Genomic DNA, 12,629 nt, shown 5'->3' on the forward strand with positions numbered 1-12,629 from the left:
AGGGCTTGTCAGGCCATTTACCAGCCGAAACCTATGTTTACAACCATAAGAGCCTGTCACAGACACCACACATGGCTGGGGTATATCATCTGCAGCATTGTATGCAACGATATGCAGTTCGCTTATTATGCCGCTTTTGAACTGCTTTTCATGTAGAGCTGTCCAGTTTCGACAACCATGGTATTGGGCCAGTGTAGTGCAAGTGGCAGTATTTTAGACTATAGGAGAAGGTTCTGCAATTCGGAGAAATGCCAGCTGATAGAGCACCTGTTAGTAGTATGTTTGGCTCCATGGCACACATTTATCGTGCTGTTTATAGTTTCGAAATAATGCATACTTTGTCACACTCTTTTTCAAAATAAACACCAATTGTCAACAAGAAATATTGATCAGAAAGTTTTGTTCCCACGGGTTTCTGTGCATTGCCTTCTTGACTTGCACATGCTGATATTGCCGTGTTTTAAAGATACATTGCCTCAGAAATCACATTTTATGCTTTTGCAACCTGCTCTCGAGTGTTTCTTCATAAAGGGATGACGTCACAAAAATGCTTTGAAAACTTTTGTCTGTCACCGTACTCGGGAAACCTCCAGTGCCATCGAACACCGTACCAAAAGTGCCTGGTGCAAGCACGGAGCCAATACAACATTCCAGCAACAGCTTTCTCAAGAATATTTCAAGAAATCTGCGCGCTACGGTATGAACAAATACACAACGAAGCAGGAAAACTGACAAACACAGGACAAGCTCGCACTGACAACTAAGGTTTATTTATAAAAGGGTTACATCTAAAGCAGTCTACACGCACCCTCTGATGAAAGAAATCTCACAATCTCATTGCACAGGCAGGGTCACATATCCACGCTCCTTTATTAGCTTTATCGCATGACTTGTTAGCATAACTGACGGTATGCTTACGCACTTGTCTTCTCCGGCTTCCCATATCTGAAACGCTCCTATTATGTCTCTTTCTTTTCTCTCTTTTGGGCGGCCTAAGATGATAGTTCCTTCAAATTTTGGCTCACATTTGTGTTTTGTGCAATGGGATGCAAGGTTTCCAGGGTCAGCGCCTCCTCTATACTTTCTGTGCCTGGGAAACGGAGCGGAAAACAATAGGAGCCGGCCGTCAGCGCTAGTACGGCATTTCGCCACCACGCGCCGCCACTTAAGTAGGATCAAGGTCGCGCCGGCACTCATGGATACGCCAGCCGCGGCTGCGTTTCCAGCTGTTCGGTCACCGATGTTTCGACGGCATTCGTGTTTTATCAAGTACGATCAAAACGTTTTTTGAAAGGGAACCCTGAAGCACTTGTCGCGCTTTGCAATGAGCCCGTTGTCGACATATGTCGTACTCCACCACTGCTGTGCAATGCGCTCACGTGTCGTCTGCTGCGCCAATGTGAGGGCGCGCGCCTACTCAAATGTAAAGCTTCTATCACCATTAGGTGCCCGATCCAGCTTTCATTCCTGAACTTTTTTGAGTTAGAATTGTCGCCAGTGAACGGAAGTCGGAGTTGGCACAGAAAATGCGCATATGTACCATGTTTTTTCATCATTTGAGAATTTAAAGCAAGTTAAATTGTTATGGTAAAAAATAGCGCGCCCTGCCACGTACTTCCTGCAATACTAGCCTCTGTGTGCGAGCAGATGCCGCATGAAATGATGCATACACAGTGAAAAATAGAAATGACACATAAAAAGCACAAACACACACAAAAAAAAATTGTGCGCGAAAAATGCTGTCATTGCTGTCAGCTACGTAACGATCTGCATGCAGATATCACTGCACAAAGAGGATTATTTTTTTTTTAAGAATAGTGAATTGTGAGTCAGAACAGTTTTACCAGAAAAAAAGGGATTTATTGTGGAGGCTATAACTCCCACATGCCAATGAAACGTACTACATTCCTTAAAAAGGAAAATACCTGGTGATATATATATGTATACACACACACATATGTATACACACACATATGTACATACATCCAAAAAAGAGATGATCGAGGAGAAGTCGCTCTACACGCCACCGTCAGTTTCATGTACTTTCAAGAAAGGAGTGTTTTTACAAAGTAATTAACTGCATCAAGCTTGTCAGTGACATTGAATGCGTAGTTGCAGAGGAGCGGACGCAGGAAACGAATCGATGTAAGGGTCATGAGCTTATGCCTGTTCTCGTCGCTGCGATCGATCTTTTAAATTAGCAGCTTTGATGCACAAAGAGCAGGGACGGTGTACTCGACTAATGCAGTCAGTGTTTCTGCAAGGTCGGAGCTTCCTGCAGTGCATGGTCAGCAGGAGCTCTTAAAGAGTCAAGAACGCAGAGAAGCTGATCCGGTGGATAGAGCAGCCCACCTCGGTCTTGACAGCGGGTGAATTGAAGGAGGGGCTGGTTGCTAACCGGCTTTGTACACAAAGTGAGGCAGTCGTCGCAATCCATCTGCTCGCCTACAACTCGTGCAATGTAACCGCCTACATAAACTGTAGCCGAGATCTGAAGCGACGGCAGATGTTGTGGCAAAATTGTGATAGTAAGCCTCTGCAGCACCAGCTTTGCCCTCGAGAGCTTCGGCGCTCCTTGCACATACTCGAGTGCATACTCGAGTGTAGTTTGATACCGTATTAGGGCACCATTTATACCGCTGACTTACTGCAAGCCACTTTTCTCGTATACCGGTGCAGCTGGTATTTCATGGAAGGACAGCCCGGCAACTTATTTTCATTCAATTTGCACAATGGCACACAACAGTATGACATACTGAGGCATGCGGGGCACGTTCTTCAAAAAGCCTGAACAAGAAAAGTACAAGGGGACGCTCAAGTTTCACCTTAAAATTAGGCGCAATAGCCCCTTTAACACTTCCTCTTCATTCCGCGAAATTTTTATGTTTTGGTTTAGGTTGATTTGTAGAAAGAAAGCTATAGGTGCAGTGTCGGCGGACGCGTACACTTACATCAACGACATACAATCGGAGGTACATATGTCGCAGGTTCAAATTCTTATCGCAAACTAGTCTCCCATGTTGTAGTAGATGGATGCTAAATGAATCCAAAAATTGGTATGACAGCATTCTGACTGCTCACAAAGAATAGTTGCGTCATTTTGAAACCACATGCATAAACCGCGAGTTCGATTCCGTAAGATTCCAAGACTTCTTATTTCTTTGCTTCCTGCTAACTTTCGCATTACAACAACACCGACACCAGCTTTTCTGCGAAGTGTGCGTGTAAAACACGAATGCAAATTCCTTAATGTTAGCCTGACCGGACAGACTGCATGCCGAACACAGGCGTGCAATAGGCCCCGAAAAAGCATGAATGGAATCAAATATAAATGTAAGTTTCACATTGGTGGCACAATAGAACAGACTGCGTGCGGAATACATACAAAAGCTTGAGAAAAGCAAAAATGCAGCCAAACATGAACACGTACATGTGAGCAAGCTTCGTACTGCGCGCGGCCGATCTCCGTCGGGTATTCTACTCATACAGCACCGCCCCGCGGCAGTGGTGCTGGTGCCCGACGGCCTGAGGGGAGCATTCTCCCAGGAACAGAAAGTATAGAGGAGGCGCTGTCAGGGTTAGCGATTTTACCAATGTCATTACAGTGTTCCTTTAACCTCGTGTTCAAACACCTGCCAATTTTGCCTGTATAACTCTTTCCACACGACAAGGAAATGTTTTACACAATGCCAGTATTACATTTAACAAATCTTTCTTTGTGTGCAATTGCACATGTGTTGACTCCGTCTTTGCGATCTTTACTCATTTTATGGCACAGGCTCATTAACTTTTTTGAAGCGATGAACACGAGATGAACGCCATGCCTACTGGCTACTTTCTTTAGAGCATGGGATACATTGTGTGCATATAGAATGACGACCACGTTACTAGCTTGCTCTAATTCTTTTATTGCATTAGCAATACTACGCCAGGTTTCAGCCCGTCGCTCAGCTGCGGCTGCAGGCACGGTTGACCTTGAGCCGCAGCCGCGCTGAGCAGATGGCGTGCTGTTGCCTAGCAACCGTTGCAGCCGAGCTCCACCAGGAGGTATCGTCATCGGCACCGCGCTGCTGACGCGCGCTCTTGCCAGATGGGTAGGAGGAACAGATTGAGAGCGAGGAGGTGATGTTTTGCATAGTGTATATATACTCTCGTTTCGTGTCTGTGAAAATACTGTTATGGAGACTGCTAAAGGGAGTTGGCGCCAACAGGATGAAGCAAGAAAAAGACAACGTGCTCAAGAGTCGTATGGCATGCCTAACTGATCTGAAAAGGAGCTGGTTGTGCTCACTGGAGACTTAACAAAGAAACAAAGAAAGACAATACTTTAATCAAAGTGATGGAGACTAAATTTCTGCTACAGCTCAGCCATCTTCAACTGAGAAGCACAACTCAGTGGGGGAGTAGTTTGGACCTTGTGTTACATAGACCTTCTATGGAGGATGGACATGTCATGAACTAAATTGAGACCAAGTCTCATTACTTTGCGGATTACCATAGTGTGTTCATTGGGATTAATAAAAGCAAAAGAGAGTAGTCGCAAAGATTGTGTGCCATGTCTTTACTTGTAAGTAAACATTAAATTGTGCCACAAGCCACACCACGAGCTACATCACAAGCTGAACAACAAACGTAGCCATGCAGATATTGCTAACGCAATTTACCAGGTTTAACCAGAGCTAAACCACAACCAATTTTTTTTTTTCCGTATCGTTTTGCTGTCACTCAGGATGCGGAAAAAGAATTTAGGGCAAGCTAGTAATGTGGTCGTCATTCTGTATGCACACAGTATCCCATGCTTTAAAGGAAGTAGCTAGTAGGCATGACATTCACCTCGTGTTCACCGCTGCGAAAAAGTTAATGAGCCTGTGCCATAAAATGAGTAAAGATTGCAAAGACAGAGTGAATACATGCGAAATTGCACACAAAGAAAGATTTGTTGAATGTGATACTTGCATTGTGTAAAACATTCCCTTGTCGTGTGGAATGAGTTATACATGCCAAACCTGCAGGTGTTTGAACATGAGGTTAAAGGAACATTGCAATGATATAGGTAAAATCATTAACCCTGGAAACCTTGCACCCCATTGCACAAAACACAAATGTAAGCCAGAATTTGAAGGAACTACGATCTTAGGCCATTCAAATGAAAGAAAAGAAAAAGAAATAGAGAAATAATAGAAGCATTTCAGATATGGGAAGCCGGAGAAGACGAGTGCATAAGCACACAGTCAGTTATGCTAACAAGTCATGAGATAAAGCTAATAAAGGAGTGTAGGTGCGTGGGTATGTGGCACTGCCTGCGCAATGAGATTGTGAGATTTCTTTATCAGAGGATGCGCATGGAGTGTTTTAAATGTAACCCTGTTACGAATAAACCTTAGTTGTCAGTGCATGCTTGTCCTGTGTACTTGAGTTCCTTGTGTGTTTGTTTATACCGTAGCGCGCAATTTTCTTGAAATGTTTGACCAAATAGCCCCCATTGCTGCTTTGCTTGGCAGCCATTTTTTGCAGCTTTCTGTCCAGCTTTTGAAGGGCATAGCTAGGCTGTCATGTTCAACTCACACTGGATTGAGGTACAGAAGTCATGCTACTTTTATGAGCTTGTTTCCTTTTGCTTGAAAGTGAATCCCTACATTTTTTATTTTGCCTTTTCTAGTGGGTTATGAACAGCCTGAAGTAATTGCTGGTAAGAGCATTACTTGGAGCATGGGCCTTCATGAATCCCAACAAACAGTAAGGCCTTTAGCATAGTTATGGATATGCAGACCTCGAAAGTCTCTCAGTCATCATGCATAGCCTAGCAAGACAATTTTAAAGGGCCACTGTCCAGGGTATGACGTTTTAAGCAAAGGAGCCCAATGCTTCGATCAGGTACCGGAGATAGTCTGTGCAAAATGCTACAACGATACGTGCACCGCAAAGCAGCAAAAATACAAATCAAAGATGTTTTAGCCTCCCCTTCGGAAAACCAGCTTCCCCATTCTCTGAGCTGGCCCGTCAAGCCGCAAGGCTGACGTCAGACTAGAAAACGACGCCCATTGGTCCATTTTGCTGACTGACGGGTGAAGGATGGGCGTACACCACAAATTGTGTCCACTGCTCTCTGCTGCGCACTTTTCCCTCGCCATGGCTGGTCTGAATGCAATGAATGCAGCAGCGTGCGCTCCCTCGGCCGTTTCGTTTTCATGCACGCAGAGTGCCACGCCCCACCTCCCACCAAACGCGGAGGAGGAAGGGGATTTTGGCTTGCAGAGGCTAGACGACCGGGCAGGAAAGTGAAAAACCTTTACGAGGGAACGGGAGGAGAGAAACATGACAGAATCGGGTGATCGCGGTGGCTGTAACTGCATTATTAGTTACTCTTTTCAAAAACACTTTTTTTCGGCCTTGCGTTTGGGTGCAAAGCCTCACAGTCAGGGGGGAAGAAAATTTTCAACCGGAGGGCGGACACAGGCTTCCTGCCAGGAACCATAGGCAGCAGATTTCCTACAATATGCCATTCGTGAAAGGAGCAACTTTGTTTCGTTGTCATTTGAAATGTACATGATAGAATCCACGTTGGTTTTGGGTTTTAACAGACTTTGCTTGCAAAGCTATCTGTACCTCAGCCAAGCAGTGTGCAAACCAGTGTTTGATTATCCCTGCTGTGTGCTGGCTTAACTTGCTCAGGAATCTGTAACTAGTATTCTTGGAATGGTTTGGTTTATGGAGTCAACGGCCCAAAGTGAGGGACACCATAGTAAAGGGCTTTAGAAATTTCGACCACCTGGGGTTCGTGCACTGACATTGCACAGTGGCTTTGCTTCGCCTCCATTAAAAAGCGGCCACCGATGCTGGGATCTCATATCCTTGGGCTCAGCAGTCGAGCGCCCTAAGCTACCGTGACATGGCCATTCTCTTGATTGTGACAGATAAGTGGCTTGGTTTGAGGCACTACCTTATGTGCACATATAGAAGGGCATTGATAAGTGGTCAGCCAGTTTTGAAAAAAGTATGTCATGCACCAGCATGTTGCCATGTGGAGACCCTAGGTATTGAAATATATTTTACAGCACTGCTGCCTTAAAGCAAGCTCAAACATGGGACCATGACACTCGGTGCCACAAGCTCCTCGCGACAAGCCATGGCTGTCGCTACTAGCAGCTGACGAGAAGTCAATGTTTATTGATAAAATCGACACAGCTGCATTTCACAGTTGTAGCAACTGACTGCTCAATGCTGGAACGGCTCTCAGTGTGCAGAAGACTGTGTGATTCAAAAGGCAGTGACCTACACAGCAGCCGGATGGGGCTGCCCGCGCAGATGCTGGTGTTGTTGAACAGCACGTTTACATTCCGCTTATTTCATGTCACCACCACCACCACCACCACCACTAGGTGAAAAGGAAGGGCAGCTGGCGCTGCTTGAGTAACCCCTGACCGTGGGCGACGCGCATGTGTGTACGCAGGTCCCCGGGCCAACTGAACGTCTTGAAACACAGCGTGCATTGGTGTTTGTGCCGGTAAGGCCGGTGCATGAGCATGTGCCGTTTCAGATTTCCCTTGGTGGAGAACACTCGCGCACACACGCTGCACACGGGCGCTGCACCGTCGTCCGCGGCGCCGTCGGGAGGAGCCGGCGGAGGCAGCTGCGCGGGTCCCGGTACCCAATTGGTCTTGTCGTCCGAGTAAGAGTGGTCGAAGGTACGCCGGCTAGCGGGTGGCGGCGGCCGGGCCCCGGGTCGCGCCTTGGGCGCCACTACCAACGCTGTCTCGGGGCTCTCTGGTCGCTCAGCCGGGCTGCTCGGCTCCTCGGGTCGCGGAGCCGCGGGCGGCGGCGTGCGCTGCTTGCGCCGGGCCGGCCGCGGTGCCTCACGACTCGGCGGTTGCGCATCCTCTTGCTGCGGTTGTGGCGGACCTTCGGCGCCGGCCACTTCGGCGAGTCCGCGCACCTGTAGCAGCTCGGCCGTGCGGAGCAGTGCAGGCAGCTGATCTTGCGCCACGTTCACCTCACCGCGGTACATAAACTCGAGAAGCGTACGCATGTCGGCCTCGCGCGTCTGGCTCATGATCACCACCGGGTGCGGGCACGGGTTCTGCTCGAACAGTGTCTCGAAGAAGGGGCTGCACGCGGACAGCACCAGCTTGTGTGCCTTCAGTCTGGCGCCCTCAGCGCACACCAACGTCACGTCGACGAACGCCTCGCGGCAGCGCAGCTCCTCAAATACCGACACCAAGCTGCCGTGGTGCTGGTTCCACTTGAGGCAGAACTGCTGCGCCGTCAATCCTCCCATCGGATCGCCTTTTGTGGTTACCGTTTTCACTGTTCCCACTACTTCGGCCAAGCGCTGTTAGCTCCTGTAGCTGCTGCTTCCACGGCGGACCGCGCGCCCGATGGCGATGCCGCTGCCGCGCGGAGAGTCGGAACCGCGTTTCCGAGGCCTCTTCTTTTGATCGAAAGCGTCTGCCAGACTCCCTTTTGTATTGGGATTGTGAATGAAAAGAGCTAATGTAATGGCTGAAAATTATCTTCCAGTACTTTCTGAACTGTATTTATTTAGGTTTTCTTCTGGCTATGCTTGGCCCGTGTCAAGCAATTAAAAAGCGTTGTATGTCGCAAACGACACTCACGCATAAACCACAGAAACACCGATCTGTGACGTAAGCACGATGCGGTGGCGCTTCTATCGCCAGCGTGGGCTTAAAAGCAGAGAAATGACATAATGTTAGTAATGCAGGAACAAAAATTTAATAAATAGAATGATGGTTTAGTTAACCATTCTAAATCAATAATTAAGATATATGGAGAAAAATGAGCATGATAGCTACTGCTACCACCCCGTTTCAAAGGGGACGCTCCTATATTCCATCCATGGGCCGACTGGGGGTGAAAAATAGGCTTAGCGCCCGTAGGAATACATGGAAGCGAAATATTCCAAAACAGTTTTCTAATATCACGGGTCATCCGTGATGTCATTATTCGGTACAGAGCAACCATGAACGCCCTAGAATAGATCGTGGAAGTGTGAAATCTCATTACCGAGGCGAATTATTTTTAAAACACCGCGAAACGTATGGGGGTGCGAGTTGAGAGGTCGACCGATAGAAATACATGTAAACACAACTTACCGCAACCTTTCTCATTTTTTGGTGAACGTCTTGTACAACGCCCCAACGTCATGTTGCATGACACACTGCATTCTCTTGCAAGTAAAGGAGAGAGAGAGAGAGAAAACATTTATTGCTCTAAAAAGTTTCTGGTTTTAGCGGCGGGCCGATGTCTTCATATCTTCGGCCTCTTCACAAGGTCGGCGCACCTATTCCAGGGCACCGCTGAGTCTTGCTGCTTCGCAGGCGTGCCGCACCAGTGCCCTTTGGGCCGTGAGCTCGCTGCTGGTCAGCAGACCCTCCCATTGTTCCGCACTCGGGTTATTTAGTTTGTGGAAGGCTCTGTTTCGTTCGCATTCCCATGTGATGTGGTATAGTGTGGGGGTTGCCCCGCACCACGGACGTGTGTTCCTGTATTGTGTAGGGAACATCTTGTGTAGTATGTATAGATTGTGGAATGTCCCTGCTTGCAGTCTCCGCCAGCAGACCGCCTCGTGCTGTGTTAATGATGTGTGGGGTGGTGGGTATTTGAATCTCCGCCCTCTGTGGCAGTTTAGTATTTCTGTATACGTTGGTTCCACCGTTATGGGGTCCTCTAGGGCTTCTGACTGCCCTGCTCGGTTCGTGATCTCGCGAACTAGGCTGTCTACCCTCGAGTTACCCTCTATCCCGGTGTGTGCCGGTATCCAGAAAATCCTGTGTCTTAAGGTCTTATTTGGAAGCCTTGCTTCGAGGAGGATGCTCAGCGCTTCCTTGCTTATTTTGCCCCGTGTGTAGTTCCTGCATGCTGCTACGGCAGCCTCCTCCCCCTCCGTTACCGTACAGTTTCTTAACGTCGCACTACTGATTGGTTCCCCCATGTGGTCTACCACTGCTGTCGCGACTCTGAACTTTCTGGTCCTGCGGTCCCATGGGTATATGGCCTCGTCTGTGTATACCGTATTTTCAATTGTGGCTAGGTTCCGCTGCACATAGTCTGCCCTGGCCTGCCTTCTAGCGGCGTGGAGGTTGGGATCCATGTTTCTCGGCAGGGGGCTGACATCCAGTGTTTGACGGACCTCGTCTGGAATGGTGGCTGTTCTATCTACGATCCCTTCTACGTCGTGTCCTAATCTCTCTAGGAGCTTGCGGCCGGTGACTGTCTGTTGGAGCCTGACTATTTGCGCACTTAGCTGGGCGTCCGTTAGTTCTTCGAATGTGTTGTTTAGGCCCATTTGTAGCAGCTTTTCATTTGATGTGTTTTTTGGTAGGTGGAGTGCCGTCTTGTACGCTATTCTTAGCAGCGCCTCCGTCTGTTCTTTGTCTTTCTTGGTCATGCGGTGGTATGGCAACGAGTACGTGACTGCTGACTATCAGGCTTTTGACGAGCTTGATCGTGTCGCTTTCCTTCATCCCGCTTCTGTTCTGCGATACCCTCTTTATCATGCGGCTTACTTGTTCTGTTGACGTCTTGAGTAGACTGATTGTGTGGGTACATCTTCTGCTTCCTTGGATCCACATGCCTAGGATGCGTATCATGTCCCTTTCCGGTATATTTTGGCCTTCTAACCTTACTGTCAGGTCCACCCTGGTGGGGTTGGACCCTACTCTAAGAAGTTCCGACTTCTCCGTGGCACAGGCTAGGTCCCTTTCTCTCACGCACTCTTGTACACATGTTGCTGCTTCCTACAGTCTCTCTTTCTTTTGTCCTAGCGAGCCTCGATTCGTCCAGACCGTAATGTCGTCGGCGTACATTGCGTGCTGGATGCCATCGATCTTGCTGAGTTTTCTGGCCAGTCCGATCATCGCAATGTTGAAGAGCACTGGTGAGATTACGGATCCTTGCGGCGTGCCCTTTCGTGGGGTGGTGAAGGTGTCGCTTCGCAGGTCTCCCAACCCCACTGTCGCTGTGCGTTCTGATAGGAAGGATCTTACGTAGTCGTGGGTCCTCCTTCCGCAATTGGCGTTGTTTAGGCCTTCCATGATGGCTTCGTGGCTAACATTGTCGAAGGCCCCTTTGATGTCCAGGGCCATGATAATGTTTTCGCCAGTTCTGGGTGCCGTGTCTATGATTTCTTCCTTGATCTGAGTAGGACGTCTTGCGTTGACAGGTTCGCCCGGAAGCCGAACATGCTGTGCGGGTACTGCTCCTCGGCCTCTAGATATTGTTGGATTCGCCTGGTGATGATTCTCTCGTACAATTTGCCAAGGCACGACGTGAGGGAAATGGGTCTCAGGTTCTCTATCTGAAGCTTCTTGTCGGGCTTGGGTATCATAACCACGACAGCGTGCTTCCACTCCTTCGGGGCCACCCCCTCTGCCCACAGCATGTTGAGGTACACCGTGAGCTGGTCGATTGCCTCGTCGCTGAGGTTGCGAATCAAGGCGTTCTTGATCTTGTCTGCACCGGCTGCTGTATTTCGTGTTGTCGCTCTTATCGCCGCCTGGACTTCCTCTCTCGTGATCGGCCTGTCCATTGCAGGATTGTCCGCCCCTTGGTACTCCCGGTCGTAGCCCTGGGGGTTGTCCTTTCCGTAGCATTTAATGCGGACTGCTTCTAGCAGTTTTTCGTCTGTTCCGTCATACTGGTGGACCAATTTCTGAATTGCCTTGCCACTTTCTGTTTTTGTCTTGAGTCTGTCGACTTGCGGGACCGCTCACAGCACGATAAACTGACCGCGCGCAGTTGCAGACGACCGTATGCATCACCTGCGCTGTAGCTATCAGACGCTCCGGAGCTGGAGGCGGCCGCGGTGGGTATCGCCCTGCTGCAATGCGCGAATCTCGTTCGGTCCATGTTGTCGTATGGCGTTTGACAACTGCTTTTTAAATGTAATTCTGTCTAGGACGTATCACTGAAGCGACAGTATTATCAAGATTATTTACCCCATGCGGCAGCATATCAGACTGTAAGCAAAACTCCGCGATTCGCTACACCCAGCTTGCCTTTTGGCGGTGTCTGGATTCATAACACAGGTTATTCGGGGAGTTTTAAAAGTAGACTGCCTCCGTAATGACGCACCACGCTTTATCACATACTTCTTCAAATCACTGGTCAACGTTTAACGACCGGCCACCACTTCTGATGCTCTGCGAAATGGGAAAAATGTCCCGGTAAGTTGTGTTTACATGTATTTCTACGGGTCGCCCTCCCAACTCGCACCCCCACATGTTTCATCATCATCATCATCAGCCTGATTATACCCACTGCAGGGCGAAGGCCTCTCCCATATTTCTCCACTTAACCCGGTTCTGTGCTAGCTGCATCAACTTGACCCGTGCGAACGTCTTAACCTCATCCGCCCACCTAACTTTCTGCCACCCCCTGCTACGCTTTCCTTCCCTTGGAATCCAGTTTGTTACCCTCAGCGACCATCGGTTATCCTCTCTTCGCACTACATGTCCTGCTCATGTCCATTTCTTCTTCTTAATTTCAACTAGAATGTCGGTAACTTGAGTTATTTCTCTGACCCACTCTGCACGCTTTCTATCTCTTAATGTTACCCCTACCATTTTTCGTTCCATAGCCCTCTGTGTTGTCCTCAACTTAAGTAGTACTCT

General features: G+C 48.6%; 2 protein-coding genes across 3 annotated transcripts in view; one reads left to right on the forward strand and one right to left on the reverse strand.

Annotated features, from left to right (window-relative positions):
- Positions 1-12,629, forward strand: part of Bcs1 (mitochondrial chaperone BCS1) — a 145,154-nt gene that overhangs the window by 93,465 nt on the left and 39,060 nt on the right. The window lies entirely within an intron of this gene.
- Positions 1,836-8,388, reverse strand: LOC146201256 (uncharacterized). The gene has a single exon (XM_084595732.1). The coding sequence runs from the start codon at positions 8,273-8,275 to the stop codon at positions 7,376-7,378; it is 900 nt and encodes a 299-aa protein (XP_084451858.1). The 5' UTR covers positions 8,276-8,388; the 3' UTR covers positions 1,836-7,375.

The sequence above is a fragment of the Amblyomma maculatum genome, chromosome 2 (assembly GCF_055883805.1).
Source record: "Amblyomma maculatum isolate TAMU_Amacu chromosome 2, ASM5588380v1, whole genome shotgun sequence".
NCBI classification, from domain to species: domain Eukaryota; kingdom Metazoa; phylum Arthropoda; class Arachnida; order Ixodida; family Ixodidae; genus Amblyomma; species Amblyomma maculatum.